General features: G+C 36.3%; 1 protein-coding gene across 1 annotated transcript in view; it reads left to right on the top strand.

Annotated features, from left to right (window-relative positions):
• The window catches only part of LOC150096868 (uncharacterized), a 340,159-nt gene that overhangs the window by 289,798 nt on the left and 31,420 nt on the right, over window positions 1-18,941 (top strand). The window contains exon 14 of the mRNA XM_090408300.1: window positions 8,988-9,071. Within this exon, the coding sequence (XP_090264426.1) occupies window positions 8,988-9,071 (84 nt within the window). The remainder of the gene's footprint in view (window positions 1-8,987; window positions 9,072-18,941) is intronic.

Consider the following 18,941-nt stretch of genomic DNA (forward strand, 5'->3'; position numbering starts at 1 on the left):
AGAGTGATTATGATGAGATTTTCCGAGTCCAAATTGTAATTTTTGTCAGTGTTTCTATGTCACTGTCCACATTTTTACACCTCATAATCCGATTTTCATTAAAGTTAAAAGCTCTATGAAGAAAGCAATTATTTAATTGCTTTCTTATATATATACAGGGTGTTCGGGATAAATTTGACAGTTTCGTAAGGAAAAAGAAAATCTTCTTTGTATCTATTAAATTTAATGAATTGACAAAAAAACATTACAGGCAGAGTTAATTACAATACTATCAACAAAATTTACTCAAAATAACCACCATTAGCATCGATCACAGCTTCAATTCTGCTTCGGAACCTCGAACAAGCTGATGCTACAGTCTCCCTGGGAAGGGCCGCAAAAACTGTTTTAATTTTATCCATTAACTGGGCTTTTGTATTACTGGAAGTGCGATTGGTGTCTTTTTCAACTGTGCCCCATACAAAATAATCCATGGGGTTAAGGTCTGGGGAGTTTGGAGGCCAAACATTTGGACTGGTGAAGTCGTAGAAATTTTCAGACAACCATTTTTGACTTTTCCCAGAGGTGTGGCAAGGGGCCGAATCCTGCTGCCATACATACGGCCTACCATTGGCTACCCTTGTTATCCAGGGCTTGACTACAGTTAGCAACTCCACGAACAAAGCCCGAATTCCAATGCCAGGGTTCTTCAACACCTGTTCCTGCAGATTTGCGAGGAATTCTGCTGTACGAACGCAATCAGATCGTCTGCTAGGGATCTTTCTTCTTGCTACATCCTCGTAGTCACCATTGCAAGTCTCTAGTTCATGCCTGATTGTTTTTACTGTATTCAGGGAGCATTGGGCAGCAGTCGTAATATCCTTATTTTGATGGCGGGCACGAATCATCATGATACAAGTTATTCTCTTCCATGATTCAGGTGGGTTCCAGCTATCCATCCTTTCTGACATCTTGTATATGAATGAAGAAGGGTCCAAACTTTTAAATGAAGAGAAGTGTGTGTTAATACATGTAACTTACGGAAAAATATAATTAATTATAAATATGTCAAATTTATCCCGAACACCCTGTATATATTTGCTTCCTGCTCTTTACAGATTGAGCAGAATGTCACAACCACCAGCAAAGAAACATAGACATTCAAATGAAAAGGATATTAGACAATTTAAAGAATACTGGACTGAAAAATTTGGCATGATTAAGAAAGATAATAAAGCATTATGCATTTTATGTTCTGAATCAGTTGTTTGTAAGACTTCTTCTGTAAAGAGACATTTTGAAACTGTTCATAAGAAACTGAGTAATTAAAGTGAGCAAGAACAGAGAGAATTAATTTCTTGTGAACTGAGCAAGACAAAAAAAACAGTCCGATACGTTGATGAAATTTATATCAGGTAGGCCTAGTTCCAACTTAGTTGCTGCTAGTTTTGAGGTTTCAAAAGTTATTGCTTCAATGATGGGGAGGATATTATGGAAGCATGGCTAGAATGTGCTCAAACTTTCTCAATTTTTGACAATCTTTCAGAAAAGGCAAAAGTTATTCAGCACATTAAAGAATTGTCTGTGAGAAGAAAAACAATTAAGGATATGATAATTAAGTTGGAAAGGAATACAGCAGAATAATTAACAAAAGATTTGGCTTGATGTAAGTTCTTTTCTATTTGTGTTGATGAGAGCACAGACATTACATCATCAGCTAGGCTGGCAATCTTTGCTAGATTTTGTAGGGATGACAAAGTATGTGAAGAGGATTAACCTTGTAACACTACCTGAGCATATCAGTGGGATTGAAATATGTAAAGCAGTTATGAACAAATTATCTATTCAGCAAATTGATATTTCAAAAGTGGTATCCGTCACAACAGATGGTGCACCCAGCATGATTGGTAAGGAAGCAGGATTTGTAAATCTGTTTGCAAAATATGGTGGTCATCCACTGATAGGTTTTCATTGCATCCTACATGAGGAGAATTTATGTGCAAAGCTGGCCTAAAGGAACTTCAAGAAGTGATGCAAACAGTAACCAAGGTTGTTAATTGCATTTCTGCATGTGCTTTGAATAAAAGACAATTTCAGAATCTACTGAATGAGGTGGATTTGGTGTACAAAGGACTAATAATGTACAACAATGTTCATTAGCTTAGTCGAGATCTTGTTTAGAAACGATTTGTTGAATGCCTGGATGAGATAAATCTCTTTTTGACAAATCAGCAAATGTGTTATAAAGAAATGTATGACATTGACATCGTCATACATTTAAATAAACTTGCAGATGTTTTCATGGATAAATGATTTTGAAATGCAGTTGATTGATTTTCAAAGTAGCTCAATTTGGAGGCGGAAATTTGTTGATCTCAGAGTTGATTTGGAAAATACTGAAAAGGAGCAATTAGAGATGGAAGTAACAGAGAGAGAAGTGCGGAAAAAGAGGTACTAAGAACTTGGAATGTTATTCCCGAAACTTTTGTATGTTTAAAAACAATTGCAACAGCATTATTATCCATTTTGCATCTACATATTCTTGTGAATCATTGTTCTCAGTGATGAACTTCATTAAGTCTCGTAACAGGAGTAGCCTTACAGATGAAACTAGTAGCGCATGCATATCCCTTCTTCTTCAACCTTCTGGTTCTGTCCGCTGCTGGACGAAGGTCTGCCCCCATGATTTTCCAGATCACTCGGTTTTCTGCCTCTCCCATCCATCTCACTCCTGCAATTTGTTCCAGTTCATATCTCCACCTTCTTCTCGGTCTTCCTCTTTGTCTTGCTCCATCCATTGGTCTCCACTCTGTTGTTTTTCTAGTCCATCTCCCGTCACTGCATCTGGCAATATGGCCAGCCCATCTCCACTTAGCCTGTTTAATGTATTTTACAATATCCATGATACCTGTTTGAGATCTTATCCAGACATTTGTCTTCCTATCTCTTAATGTTATTTTTAGCATACTTCTTTCCATGCAATGTTGTGTTGTTCTCAGCTTTTTGTTTAGGGCTTCTGTTAAAGTTCAAGTTTCTCCTCCATATGTTAGGACAGGAAGTATGCACTGGTCGAAAGCTTTCCTTTTTAGACTCATAGGGATGTCACTTCTGAATATGTCTCTCATTTTCCCATAAGCCATCCATCCAAGGTGAATTCTGCGTTCAGTCTCTTTTCTTTTCAAAGGATAACAATTGGCCCAAATGTACATATGAAGTAACTTGTTCTATTTCATGGTTTTCAACTTTGATAGTTCTATGGTTTATGTATTTATTCATCATTATTTTTGTTTTTCTATTTTTAATCCAATTTCTCTGGAGACTTCATTTAGCTGATTTAGCCTTTCTTCCAGATCTTCAAGATTATCTGCTATCAGGACAATATCATCTGCAAATTTCAGATGATGCAGACTTTCTCCATTTATGTTTATTCCTTTTGTTTCCCAATCAAGGCTTCTAAAGACTTCCTCTAGTGCAGCTGTAAATAATTTGGGAGATATGGTGTCGCCTTGCTGGATGCCTTTTTGTATTGGGAACTTTTCACTGTTTTTATATAATTTAATTACAGAAGTTGCATTATTGTAAATATGTTTTAGTGTTTCAATATATGGTTTCTCAGTTCCCTGGGTTTCAAGTGCTTTTAGTGTTGCAGATGTTTTAACTGAATCAAATGCTTTTTCATAGTCTATATAGGTCAGACATAAGGGTTTATTGTATTCAATTAATTTTTCAGTGATCTGTCTTAATGTGTGAATATGGTCCAAAGTATTGTAATTCTTCCTAAATCCAGCTTGCTCACAGGATTGCATTCCCTCTAGTTTAGATTTTTTTTCTATTATTTATAATTTTTGTGAAAACTTTATATATGGTGGGGAGTAGGCTTATAGGTCTGTAGTTTTTAATTTCTTCCTTATTGCCCTTTTTAAAAATTGATATTAGAAGTGAATTGTTCCAATTTTTTGGAATTTTTCTCTGTTTTAAGCATTTATTGAAGAGTTTACTCAACTGTTTGATGAGGGCTTCCTCCCAGTTTTAAGACGTCTACCATAATTCCATCTTCTCCTGGGGCCTTTCCATTCTTCATTTTGTGCAGTGCTATTTCCACTTCACCTTGTAAGATCTCAGGGGCATCATATTCTTCCTCACTCAAGTTATCCATAAATGATTCTTGGATGTCCCGGTCTTTGTCTTAGAGTTCAGTATAAAATTCCTGAATTCTTTTGATTATTGCTTCTCTATTTTTTATCAGTTCACCATTTTTTCCTCTTACAGCAGCTATTTCCTTTGTTCCAACTGATAATGTTCGTCTTAGGACCTTCATATTACTATTGTTTTCTATTGTTTCTTTAATTTTCCTAGTATTATACGATCTAAGTTCATGTTTCATCCTTTTAAGTATAGTTTTACAAATTTCTGTATATTCTATTTTATTGGTGTCATTCAAATCTCTTTTCATATCTCTTCTTTTCTTCATCAGATCTAAGGTCTCCTGTCTTAGTTTTTCCTCTCCTTGGTGCCTTTTTACACCTTCTATTTCTAGTGCACAATTCAAGATAGATTTTGTTAATATTTCATTAGCATCATCGATGGTAGTAGCTGTGTTTAACTTTTTTGGTTCATTTTTGAGTGAGTCTCTATAACAGCTTTTAGTGTGGTAGAGGTTTTGTAGATTCACTAAATTGGACTTTTTTTTTCTCTCTCTCTCTACAGGTTATAAAATATAAACCTGATATAAATTATCTGTCATTAGTGATGCAGCAACAGCAGAAGTCCCAGTGATGCTCAATAATAAAATGTCCACTATATTCAGAAGGATGAAGAGATGTTGGAAAGGGTCCAAAGGCTTTCAGAAGGATGAAGGTTTTCAAAAAAGGTTTTCAGAAGGATGAAGAGATGTTGGAAAGGGTCCAAAGGCAACTGACTAAGGTAGTTTCTGACCTCTGGAATGTCGAGTATGAGGAAAGATTGAGGAGATGCAATTTGCAGAATCTGGTGATAGGTGATAGTTATAGGATCAAGAAGTTCTACAGAAAATAGTGGGAGATCGGGGGGGGGGGGACTAGAGGTCATCCCTGCAAAACTGTATAAAGAAAGTGTGAGTAGGGGAATGAGAGGCAGGTTTTTTTGGTACAGAGTTGTAAATGATTGGAATGCCTTGCCTGAGAGTGTGTTATCTGCAGGGAGTTTGAATGTGTTCAAAGCACGGTATGATGAGCTGTGTGTGTGATAAAAGGACCTCCCAGATGAGTCTTTGACTCCATGAGGTCTTGGGTAATAATTATAATAATAATAATAATAATAATATTTCTTTCTCTAGTTTTGTTTCATGTTTTCTGCTAAAAATGGTAAAGATTAATTTCTGTTTAATATATTATGTAGGTAAAATAACAACTTATTTTGTCTGTGATTTTTATGTATTACTCGTAAGAGATTAAGAAGTAATAAAATTATATCTTTAATTTTATTTTCTTTTATTGTGCTTTAGTGAAGTAAAAAGATTAAGATTGTGCACTGCAATATATTGGAAACACTTGAAAAAACTTATGTCTGATCTTGCTGATGTTAAAAATTGGGTCTTTAAATTGTGCAACTGCTAGAATTACACTTAAATGCAAATAAAAAAATATTCATGCTATCAACAGGATAGAAGGACTTTTAAGTAAAAATTCCGTCACAAATCTTTGCATTCGTTCAATCTTACATGACTTGCAATAATCACTCTTACAATATTCTTTGATTTTACCATTCTAGTGTGATTTTTAATTATTTGAAAAGGTCTTCCCAATACTTAAAAGACAACAAATAATAATATGTTCACAAAATTTCGGTAGGCATGTGAGAAAATTTTGCATCAAAGATTTGGCGATTTAGGTACGCACACTTAAAAAAGTTGTCTGCCCCCTGGTCCAGAATCTAGATTTAAACAAATCTATCATACTGCTGTGCATTTGGGAGGTTTACAGTGATCAGGGAGCTGTGACGAAAACGCCTGCAGTCTGACTGGTGGTGACAATGACTAAGTTTCAGATTGTCAGAAATGCTGTACGTCTTTTTTACTTTTTTGTAGTATTTTTGGTGTGTATTGAGAAGAGCGGCAAAAGCTCTAGCAATGCCACTGCTGTGCTGTCCTCTATAGAGTATCATATTCTCCAGATGGGATGTAGAATTTACTTTTGGTGGGGGGATAGATTGTTGGAGGAGGAGCAATCTTGGGGCAATGGTGGATAAAGATCTAAAATTTAGAGGACATATTGCCCAAAATTGTGAAGACAACATAATGAATTCTGGCAGTGACATAGAGGCCAATGACTTGAGAGGTAAGGAGATTCTGGTTCCATGGTATAAGGTTCTGATTAGGCCACATATGGACTACTGCGCACAGATTTCGTCACCTGGTTTTCAAAAGATGAAGAGATGTTGGAGAGGGTCCAGAGGTGATTGACCAAAATAGTTTCTGCCTCTGGAATGTCAAATATGAAGAAAGGTTGAGGCAATACTATTTGCAGAGTCTAATGGATAGGAAGAAGAGGGGTGATATGATAGAGGCATACAAGTTAGTAAGGGGTTGTTATAGAATTAATATTGAAGAGTTTTTCATAAAAATGTCAGGAGATTGGGAGACGATAAGAGATCATCCCGGGAAGCTCTATAAGGAAGGTGTAAGTAAGGGAGTGAGAAGCAATTTTTTTGCATGGAGAGTTATGAATGATTAGAATGCATTGTCTGAGAGTGTGGCGTCTGCAGAAAATTTGAACGTGTTTATGGCACAGTACGATGAGCTGTGTGTATGACAAAAGGGATCTCCTTGATGAGTCTGTGACTCCATGGTATCTTATGTTTTTTTTTTTATTCATCTCAAAATATTTACATATATGCAATAATCACCTTAAGTGACATTCTGACATGTTATTTTACAAAGTACTGCAACTAAGTGCTGCAGATTATGGTTCATTTTCCATATTTGATTTCTATGAAAAAATATTCAATAATTTTTGTTACTAAAATTATGATTATATATTATGCATTTACAAAATATTGTTCTGTTTTTTTTTTTTTTTATAAATGAAATTCATAAAAATTTTCTTTTTTTTTTTTTTTTTTTTGTATAATATATTAATAATTGTTACTGTAGTTGGTAATTTATAGTTGCAGTTGAAAAAGATCACAATTTTATGGTATTTATACAATAATAAATTATATATATTTACAATTTTTTTGCTTTGATGTATTTAAGTGCTATAACTACAGCACTTAAATGTAATAAATGGATTTTTTTTTGTGTTGATTTCAGTTGAGATGTAATGTCTCAGCTTGCATCCTTGAAACTTTTTAGTAAGCTAATTCCATGTGGTCTAGTGGCTAGGATACCTACCTTTCACCCAAGAAGCCCAGGTTCGATTCCCACATGAGAAGGATTTCTTATTTTGAATAGCAACGCTGACTTGCATCATGTTTCTTACCGAAGAAATATTTGTTTGCAATACAGTAAATGCATTTGCTTGGTTTATGGCTCACTTTTCAATAAATTATTGAAATAAATTTTCATACATTGATATTTGTTTTCCAGCCTGGTTGGCCAAGTGGTTAGCACTCTCCAGCCAAAAGATTGCAGGTTCAAATCCCGCCATGGGAATGAATGTTTGCGACTGTCTATGAAAATATTAGTGGTGATGATTGGCAGTAGATTCCGTTGATATAGTTGCAGTTCGTTGTAGTTGGTGAATCGAGTTGTAGAGTAGGTGTCCTCCCTCGATGAGTTTTTGGACTCCCTGGAGCTGTCACATAATAATAATAATTATTATTATCTGAGGATGACACCAGGTAGTTATTGTTTATTGGTTTGATTGCTGTGATGAACAGTAGTGAATATCAGACCTTTAATAGGTCTGATATTCACTACTGCCATAGGATGAGAAATTCATTTGCACACACACGATAATTTGGAATGTCATGACACATCACTGAACTGGAAGGCCTGAACTAATATATTGTTTCATTAAGTTTGTCAGGTGTGGGGTGCGTATTTCTTGTTCATAGTATGTCCTTAAGGCTCTTTTCAGACTATGGTAGTTTGTAAGATTCCTGTATTCAAAAGTTAGTTAATTTAACATGTCTGGGATGTAGAAGCGTTGAGTGGCCTTTCCATAGTGATTATTATATTTATATGTAATATAATTAGTTGTCTGAGGTCTTGTTATGCAGTATGCATTTCTGGCTGTCCTATAGTTCGCATCAAAATAATATTTTAGCATAGCTGCATAGTGACATATGATAATGATATGATGATGATAATAATAATGATTCATTATCTTTCACGTCCATCAAATTCATGATGGACGTGAAAGATAATGGAACACTTCCATTCGCCAAGCTTCCTGATGGCTTGCTATGTAGCTTTCCTATTAAGAATCTGGATATTATTATTATTATTATGTGACACCTCCAAGGAGTCCAAAGACTCATCAATGGAGGGCACCCACTCCACAGCTCTCTTCCTTCACCACTCAATCAACCAGTGCACCTGGTGGGATTTGAACCCACAGCCTTTTGGCTTGATAGCGGATAAACTAACCACTCGACCAACCAGCCTAGCATTATAGTATATTTCATAATATTATATGTGAAATATTCTAGTATATTTCAGAGTTATCTGTATGGAAGACAACTTCTTCTACCTTGCAACATGCTCTTCATCATAACTGATATTTAATAATGTGAAATTTTATACAAACTTCATCTCTTTAAATATGGTATATCAGGTTGAAGTTTGTATGTGAAGTAACTTGAAACTTTTGCTTGCTTAATATTAGTTATAATATGAAAATAGCATAATTTCTCCTGAGTTATTGTACTAATCAACCATGTAAACTGTATATTACTGATAATTAATTCTTAATTTGAAATATTATTTTCAAGGGTGATCTGTAAGAGATTGGAATTTTTGTTTGTCTAAGTATTAAATATCCATATTAGTCCTAAAACTTTAGAAGTCCTGTATTTTTTTATTATAGTTGGATACTCAAGGTGATGATTTATTGAATACAAGAGATGAATTAGGCATGGTAAAATTGAAACTGCATGACTACACTGTACAGGTAATGAACTGTTTATGAAATATCAGTAAGGTCTTGAATAATGTATTGAATTACGTAATTTAAATTTAATTTTTATAGATTCTGTGTGCTAAAGGAGCACTGTATCCATATTTCTGTATGCATTTCCCTATTTTCACCCAAGTTATAAATAAACTGTGTTTATTCATAGTTTACAGGTAAAAATGTGTGGCAATTTTTGTAGAAAGGCTTATACGTTGGTTATACGTGATTACTAAATAACTTAAGGAATTCACAGCATATACTAGAATATAAATTAAATTAAACTTTAATATATATTTCCAGTATTTCAGCAATGTCACGCTGCCATCTTCATGGGAACTAAAGATAAAGAAACAGCAAATGAGGAAGAAGTGAGGATGCTACTGTTTTTCCTGAAGTCCTGATGGTGCCCCCTAGCAGGCTATATTAGGTATTCTTGGCTGTTGGGCTGAAGTTCTGCTAATGTATGTCTCCCAAATTTGGGACAGTCTCACACATCCAAATTTGTTGAGGTTTGGCATGTTTCTTAGGGCTGAGGCTGATTCCATGAATAGTCTTTCAAATTTGAACTTGCTGTGGTGTATTATTGTGGCTTTCTTCCGCCGTATTCTGTGGTGTGTATCCAGAGCATGGTCTGCTAGCCCAGAGTGGCTATACTAGTGAAACCGGATGTAGTCCTTGTGTTCTGAAATTCTGATATTTGCTGTCCTGCCTGTTTGGTCAAAGTAGGACAGCTTACAGCTCCAAGGGACCTGGTATACACTAGGTAGGTCTGGGGGAAGTGGTTGGCCTTTATTGGAGTGGATAAGGAATGCCAATTTTCTATATGGTCTGTAGGTCAAGTCATGTTTTTTTAGGATTTTGGTAATTTTTTGTGAGGTGCCCCGGATGTAGGGAATGGTGATGGATTTAGAGTAATCTTTGTTGTGAAAGGGGCGGAGGGTTGTGGTTTACTGGTTTTAGTATTTTTTGGATTTTTTGGGGGGGGGGTAGTCATATTAAGTGAGAGAAAGTGTTAAGGATGTGATTTAGTTTAGTGGTTAGGGCATTGTCATTTGAACAGATTAGTTTAGCCCTGTTGTATAGTGGCTTAAACTCCATATTGTTGTGAGGGGGGGATTGTTGGTGAATGTATCTGCCTGTATGGGTGGGTTTTCTATAAACTGAGAAAACCAAGGTTCCATCAGGCTAGTGGGTGACTAGTGTGTCTAGGAAAGGGAGGCTATTGTTTTCCTCTTTTTCCAGGGTGAACTTGATTCTGGGGTGGTTGTTTAAGTGTGTTAAGTAGGAAAGGAGTGTACCAGAGCCATGTGGCCAAATAGCGAAAACGTCATCAACGTTCAATTTATTTCCTTCAGAAGGTTATCATTTAAGGAATTCTTGGATTAAGAAATGGTGAGCTAATTTGTTTTAATATGCAGACCTCCAGGAAGTCAGAGTCTCATTGAGAGGGGGAGGGCATCTTCCAGGTCACACAGTGCTTAAATACCTATCATATCATGGTTTAAAAATATGCGCTAACGATGCATTCACAACATCCACTGGTAGCCCATTCCACACACACATTGAGAGAACAATCTATACTTCAAACTTCCTAACTGCATCCTTACTCAGATTCCTGGAACAATCTGACGTTTCTCCCCATCTTGCCATGAGTTGTAAAATCTCATTTGTGTCTATACTGTGAGATCTTCTTACCAACTTTTATGTTTCTATCATATCTGCTTTCTTCCCCCTATTACTCAAACTTTGAAGATCATATTCCTTCAGTCTGTACTCACATGCCAAATATCATTATCCGCTGCTGGATCTTTAAAACTGTCTCCTCAGAATCCAGCTGACCATATCTGAGCACATTAATCAAGATATGTAATCAAGTAATCAAGCACAGTAATCAAACTAATATAATAACCACTTAAGCAATATGGCCCCTAAACTTTCTAGCTTCATTGACCATTTAAAGCATATTACCATTCATATAATACTTTTGCCTGAAATATCCTTGGTCTAAAATTCATAACCTTGCACTTAGCAACACTGATCTGACACATATTGTCATTTGTCTATAGAACATAGAACCAGTTTGTTCAGATCAGCATGCAAGGATTTTATATTGACAATTACTGTTTGTGTAGCTACACATAAGTAGATAAAGTAGTTTTTCTTTACTAGCTTAATGGACCTCTTAGATCTAATGTTCTCATTACTCAGTTTCTCCATATGGCCTTGTCATAGGTCTTTTATTACCACATCTATCCATCTTGTAAAAGCCTTCCTGTGGAACTTTTCTTGTCAATTTTATTTGTAAACACTTATCTGATCAAGTGGTCATCTATCCTTCAAATGCAACCAAACCATTCAGTTTTCTTACGTCATATAAATGATAAAATTTTGGATCTTTAAAACAGGTTTTGTAGTTCCTCATTATGTCTTTGTTCATACAATCTAGTATTTTGAATATAACATGGTCCAGAAATCTTTCTTGTTTACTTTTATTTCAAATGTAATAAGTTTTCCATTATTTCCCTTCATTGTTGACTTTCACAACCAGAGATGTGAAAGTTGACTAATGTTGACTCCAGCATATTTAAAACTATTCCCTTCCTCAAAGATATAATTATGAACAGTGACGTGGGATCATTCATGATGGATCTTTGAGTTTATCGTAAGATCCATCGGCTTACTTGCTTTAATTAAATTAGATGTAAAAAGCCAAACAGCTATTTTTTCTGGTGAAGTTAATTAAATTAAGGGGATAAAAATCCCTTATTATTTTACAGCCAGTATGTGAAACTCTGAGATCGAAAACTACGATCTAAGAGTTTCATGCTGAAGCACTTTCGACGAATCCAAGCATAAGTGAACACCTGGTAGTACAACACCAAGGCAACTCGAAGCAAAGGTGGAGCAAGCTCCCTCACTATCCTTGACATTTTCTCATAATGTAAAACACAGCTCCTAGGAGATGTAATACTGTCTTACATTATGAGGAGAGGTGACTACCCAGACTGGTTTCAACCTTTTTTGAGGTCTCATCAGTGAGGAGGTAGACCTGGATGATATCAAAGTTTAAGTGAAAAGAACTTACATACCTTCACTATACGAATGCCAGAAAGGTGTGCCCATATATTATAACTAAGATAAAAAGCCAAACAGCTTTTTATCTTAGTTATATCTCATCACTGATGAGATATAACTAATTTATATAACTAATTTGACTTATTTTATCTCATCACTGACGAGACCTCAAAAAAAGGTTGAAACCGGTCTGGGTAGTGACCTCTCCTCATAATGTAAGACAGTATTACATCTCCTAGGAGCTGTGTTTTACATTTTGAGAAAATATCAAGGATAGTGAGGGAGTTTGCTCCACCTTTGCTTCGAGTTGCCTTAGTGTTGTACTACCAGGTATTCACTTATGCTTGGATTCGCCGATAGCACGAAACTCTTAGATCATAGGTTTCGATCTCAGAGTTTTGCATACTGGCTGTAAATAATAAGGGATTTTTATCCCCTTAATTTAATTTATTTAAATTAGATGTAGTTCATATAATACTTTGACAATGGTCTCCAGGGATGTAATATATTTTATTGAAGAAGTTAATTGATGTTTCTTTCTTTTTTTTTTTTTTAAAGTTGCAGGTTGTAATTATTTGGGAATTCTTCTTGAGGAAGGCTGTTCCAGAGGACAGAGGTGGATGTAATAAAGGATGAATAGAAGCAGTTGCACAGTAAAGGGATGCTGGGCAGCTGCAGTTCTTGCATTAATAGGTACAACAGAAAGTGGAGAAATGACAGTTGCCACTTCACTGGAGCAGTGATCATGGAAGTACCTGTAGAATAGATACAGTGCTGAAACATTGCACCTGTGAGATAGAGATTGAAGTGAGTCTGTAACAGAGGGATCATCTGTTAGCCTAATTGCATGCCTCTGGATGGTATCAAGGATTTTAAGGGAAATTTTAAGTGCTCCAGCCCAAACGTGTGAGCAGTATTCTAAACATGGACAGATTTTGGATTTGTTAGTGAAGAGTTGGTTGGGTGGAAAATAGGCTCTTGAATGAAAGAGAATGCCAAGTTTCTTTCAAGAGCCTATTTTACATCATCATCATCTAATCTTTCCTGATGATTTGTGTATTACTGAGAGAAAGGATAGGTTAGTTAGTCTTACATTTTCTCTTTTGCATGAGAAAAGGTAAGACTGTGCATTGAACATAACAAGGTTGTCCTTTCCCCATTGTAGGATGTATGTAGATCAATATTTAAGGTAAGGTATTAGTTGTAGATGATCCTTTAGCCTGGGATGTCAGAGTGCTACATGGTTTGTCAAATGAGTACTCAAATGTGTGGAAAAGCTTATGTGTTCACAGTACGTGTTATTTATTTTCACAGTATCAGTGACAACACAGAATGGTGATAAGGAAATAAGCTAGTTTGATGGTAGATTTCTGTCATACTTTTTTGGAATAAGATGGATATGAGATTGTTTCCATGCAGTTGGATAAGTACCAGCTATGTATAATAAATTATAGTGATGATGTGGGATGGGTGTTAGCTCTGGACCACAATATTTGAGATCAACTCGGGAGATATGATCAGGACTGGAAGAGAAGACTTTTTAGTATCCATGTTATTTAGTAGTTTTCTGATGACTTGTTGTTGAAAAACTATAGGAGGCATACGGTGTTTGGATTCTGGTATGGTTAGAAATGATTTCCCTTGGTTATCTATCCAGGAGTTTGAGGTAAAGAGCGATGCCAGGAGTTCAGCTTTTTCTTTGGGTGAAGTAAAAGTGGTGTCATCAGGATGAGACAGAGGTGGAAGTGCAGGAAAAAATGCATCCAAGTGCCTTAGTAAGTGACCAGAAAGCATGGCTTCTATTTGGAACAGGAAGCACGTTTTCTGCTGGTGACCTTTATGAAATTGTATTTGGATCTACTGATGACTGATTTGCATATGTTGTGTGCTTTAGTATAGGCATAGGATGAAGCTAGAGTTCTTGATGCAAGCCACTGGAAAGTGGATGTGGATTATGGGATGAGGGCCTTCATACCAGTGAGAATAATTTCTGACTCGTTCACAGCAGGTGTTAGGGTCAGTTGAGTGGCAGCAATATTCAGGATAGAGGAGTAGAAATTCCAGAGGTCATCCCGTTTGGCTCCATTGTAGTGCCAGGATGCAAGGTCAGGAGTGGTTAGAGGAGGGGCATTCTGTGAGAGAGGAGAACCAGTCAAAAAGAGATCCAGACTATTTTGGAAAGTGAAGAGCGTTATCAGGGATTTTAGTTGGTAAATGTGCAATTTATATGTTAGTTCATTACTTATAGCAAAGACTTCTGCTTTTTGTTGTGCTTGGTTGGTGGTGTTGGAGTAGGGTAGCCAGTTGAAATTGTTGATGATGAAGTCACCCAGGAAGATGACCTCACTATTTGGATAGCTGGATTGCAGGTGGTCAAGTTTCATAGAAAGGAATGTGAAGAGATCTGAATGGTTATTAGTGTTTGGAGACTGGTAAATGCAACAAGTGAAAGTTACTAAATTGGGTAAGGAAACCTTGGGCAAAGGTCAAAAGCAGGGGATTCTAAATTAGCCATTCTCTGGCAGGTTTTGTCAGATTTCACAAAGAAAGAGATGCCACCCTTGTGGTGAAAAGAATCGTGAAATGTGTAATTTGGGTTACTGGAGGCATAGCTGTGATCTGGGTTCCTGTCAGAAATAAGATGTCTGTCTGGAAGACGACTGCAAGTGATATCATTTACGTTCAATAATGCCATGGATATTAGTAAAGTGGATGTGAAAGTGAGTTTTTAGTGAAGAGATTCTTGTATAGTTTGTATGTGTTTTTTCTGGTTGTGATGTAACTTTTCTGATGGGATAAGTTTATGAGGGAGATTTGCTTTTGTTGCAGTGTTACTATTTGTGAGATCATAAGTTTAATTAGATGAAAGGATATAGTGGGGACATGTATGAGAGAAGATAGACTCTTGGACACAACTTCTATGCAGAGAGAAACCAGTCCGTGCCATGATGTGGCCTCGACAGTGCCACCCCCCCACTCCTTGAACTTCCTCTCCAAAGACTGGAGGCTGGCCTGTGGCACTACCATTTTAACTGCTGTATCCTGGAAATGGAGCAGTTTATGAGTCTCTAAGTATATTTGTCATGGCCTTGAAGGGTATGGAGAAAATAAGGGTGGGGAGGGGACAGAAACCAAAATTCCTGCTCTGGAGACTAAACATGGCATTTGCTACTTCAGACCTCCAATAAGCCAGATGGTAATATTTCACCAGGCAATGAAGAATATATACCACCTAGTGTCTAGTTGGCATTTCCTCCGACTAAGAAGGCATCCCTTCTGATTATTTTGAATACTTTTAATACTTTAATATATTTTTGACTTTTAATTTAATTTAATTAAAATTTCTCAATGCAATTCTATTTTTTCTAGTGCCTCCGTAGCGCAGTTGGAAGAACGATGGTACATTGCGCCCTTCAATTGGAATAGGCCTAAGTTCAATTCTCGTCGCGCAACGGGAGGAATCTTTATCTGGACGATTTCAATCGAAGGTGAGTTAGCTGATCTCATATGGAGGTAGCAGGGTTTTTTCTCCTGGAAATGCTGGTTTTTCATCCCGCATACAGACAGATCAACCCTTCAGAACACAAGCAATTTACAGACAAAAAAAATACTAGTTGTGGTGGTGGTGGTGAAGGTGGGCGATAGATGGTGTTGATGGAGATGATTCGCAGTAGAGTTTCGGTGTAGTGGTTGAGACAGTTGTAGGTGTCCTCCTGCAATGAGTCTTCGGACTCCTTGGAGGTATGAGGAATAATAATAATAAATAATAATTTATAATATGCTTTTCATAGGTTTTTTCCCCAGTTTATCCTGGGGTTTTTCAAGGCATTTATCCTGAGTTCTCAAGGCAAACTTGCCTTAAGAACTCACCACTATGGACATAGGATACACCAGGGTGTAGGGCTGACCACCGTATCCTGTGAACAGTTTGAGGTCCAATGATAAATAAACCCTCGACACCACAAGGTAAAAGAGGAAAAGGAAGATGAGATGAGATATAATTTTCATTATTTATAATTCTAAAAAGTCTCATTGCATTCCATAGTGCATTTTGATGTATGCTACTATATGCCTATTTATAGATAACAAATACTAGATGCAATTCTTTCTCAAATTCATATTGCTTTTCCAACAATTTTCAGTGTGTTAAAATATGATCAGTTTTCAACTTTTCCTTGCAGAAGTCATGTGTGTCATTCTCTGATGATGTTAAGAATAAACAAAATTATTTTCCAGATCAGGAATAAATAGTTTTAAGGTTAATAAAATAGAAAACTGAAATTTAGTATAGTCAGTAGATCATAAAATTGGTGAATAATGTGATGGCAGAAAAAACCAGTCTGTTCAGTTTTGAGGCTGCATGTTTAATGTGAACTCCTTGAGAGATCTAAAAGGTTTGTGTGGAAGTTGAGGAAGAAAGTAAGAGAAAGTATATTTTATTCAAATCATGTGAAAGGTGAGCAGTTCTGTGGTATTAAAAGTAATGTTAGCAAGCATCTAAGCATAAGTGTGGTAGAACAGCAAATGTAAGGGTAGTGGATTATTTCAAACCATTTTCACTCCATACTGAAGGAGTGAAAATGGTTTGAAAAAAGAGAAGAAACAGGAAGGAATAACAGAGATAGGATATAATGTGATTAAGGGTTTTCTGGACAAACAAGTGGATTTCTGGAAAGGTTCTCTCTCCTCTCTGTATTCTCATAAGGCTATCAGACTGCAAAGAGAACTAGTGAGGGTGATGATTGTATTAATAAGTACAGATACTTAAAAGAAAACAAGTAAAGAAGATGGATGTTTTAATAGGTACAACTTGAAAGGTAGCAAGTATGATATGATAGAAGATACAAAAGTGTTGCTAAAAGAAATGAAAACGAAGAAAAGGAGAAATCTAAGGTTGTGACGTCATGGCCTCAGTATGATAAAACTGAGTTGACAAGAAGGGTACTGATAGAAAACAATTCAGTGCAGAAGTTGTGCATTACATGAAATTGTTGGGAAGGATGGAAGTAAGTAATTGTATATGATTGGAATGGAGTTGAACATAAATAGATTTGAATGGAGCCTTTGATGAAAAAGAGAGATAGAACTGTTTTTATGTGAGACTGTGGATGTGCTGAGTTTGGATATAGGAGATATTAGATTGGGAGAAGTGAGTGCAGTTACAGTTGAGTCAAGGGGTAATATATATTGCAAAATGAAAGTGATCAGAAAGGTGACAAATTGATATGACCATACCAACTTAGATGTGACAGGATGAGCCGCATCTTATATGAATAGAGGTAGATTTGGCCTTATGGGCAAAAAAAAAAAAGTATCCCTGCATAGCAATGCTAAGGTTGAAGCAACATAAAGATTCATAAGATGAGACATAATAACTGAAACAGATAAAACAAGTTATGTATTCTTATTCAAAGTAGAATTTTCAGCTTACTATCAGCTGAACGTCTTTTCTTCTAGTTACATGAATTAAAATAAACGGGTTGGAATGGAGTGTTTAAATTTTTAAATATAACAACAGGGCACAAGTATGAATTGCACAGTATTGCAGGCAGTGAGTTGGATCTGAATTACCATAATCATTGTCATCAATTTCCTGATATGCACCTTCAAGGGATGATCAGGCTAAATTATTAAGTTTGTTATAATTAATCTACTATCTACAGTTTTCCTTCAAATTACTCTATTACTTGTCAGCACTCCAGTATTGTCACATCCAAAATTTATTTCTTCTAAGTACTTGAATCACTCCAACTAGACCTTTGTCTTCCTCTGGGTCTATTTCCTGCCATCTTGGCATCAAAATACCTGTTTTGGTAACCTTTTGTTTCCCATTCTGTGACCATACCACTTTAAATTAGCCATCCTTACACACTCTTGAATGCAAACATGTCAAGTATATCAAGTTTCTTCCTAACATTTTCAGTTTTAATATGATTCTGCCATTAATGCTATCTGTTCAGGCCCCTAATTTTTCTCAGAACTCTCAGAGACACTCATATCTGTGGTCTCCAATCTTTGATCAAGTGCTTTATTCCTAACCCAACTCCCAGATCCATAACTAAAACTGGTTTGAACATTGTATAACTCCCATTAAGATGAAAAGCCAAACGGCTATTTTTCTGGCGAAGTTGATCAGTTAATGGGATAAAAATCCCTTATTGTTTTTCAGCCAGTAAGCGAAACAACGATCGAAAATTACGATCTGAACGTTTCATGCCGACGAACTGTCAGCGTATCCAAGCGTAAGTGACCACTTGGTAGTGCCACACCATGGCAACTCGTTGCAAAGGTGGAGCAAGATCCCTCACTGTTCTTGATATTTTCTCATAATGCAAAACACACAGCTCTTAGGAGATGTAATACTGTTTTACATTATGAGGAGAGGTCACTACCCAGACCGGTTTCACACTACCAAGTGGTCACTTACACTTGGATACGCTGACAGTTCGTCGGCATGAAACGTTCAGATCGTAGTTTTCGATCGTTGTTTCGCTTACTGGCTGAAAAACAATAAGGGATTTTTATCCCATTAACTGATCAACTTCGCCAGAAAAATAGCCGTTTGGCTTTTCATCTTAGTTATACTATGTTATGATATAATATAGTGGCACACCTTTCTAGGTCTGGTATAATATAGTGGCACATATTCTAGGTCTAGCTACTCACTGATGAGACCTCAAAAAAAGGTTGAAACCGGTCTGGGTAGTGACCTCTCCTCATAATGTAAAACAGTATTACATCTCCTAAGAGCTGTGTGTTTTGCATTATGAGAAAATATCAAGAACAGTGAGG

This window comes from Typopeltis vanoorti, chromosome 18, assembly GCF_054136105.1.
Source record: "Typopeltis vanoorti isolate ZY-2024b chromosome 18, IOZ_Tvanoo_1.0, whole genome shotgun sequence".
Classification (NCBI taxonomy): Eukaryota; Metazoa; Arthropoda; class Arachnida; order Uropygi; family Thelyphonidae; genus Typopeltis; species Typopeltis vanoorti.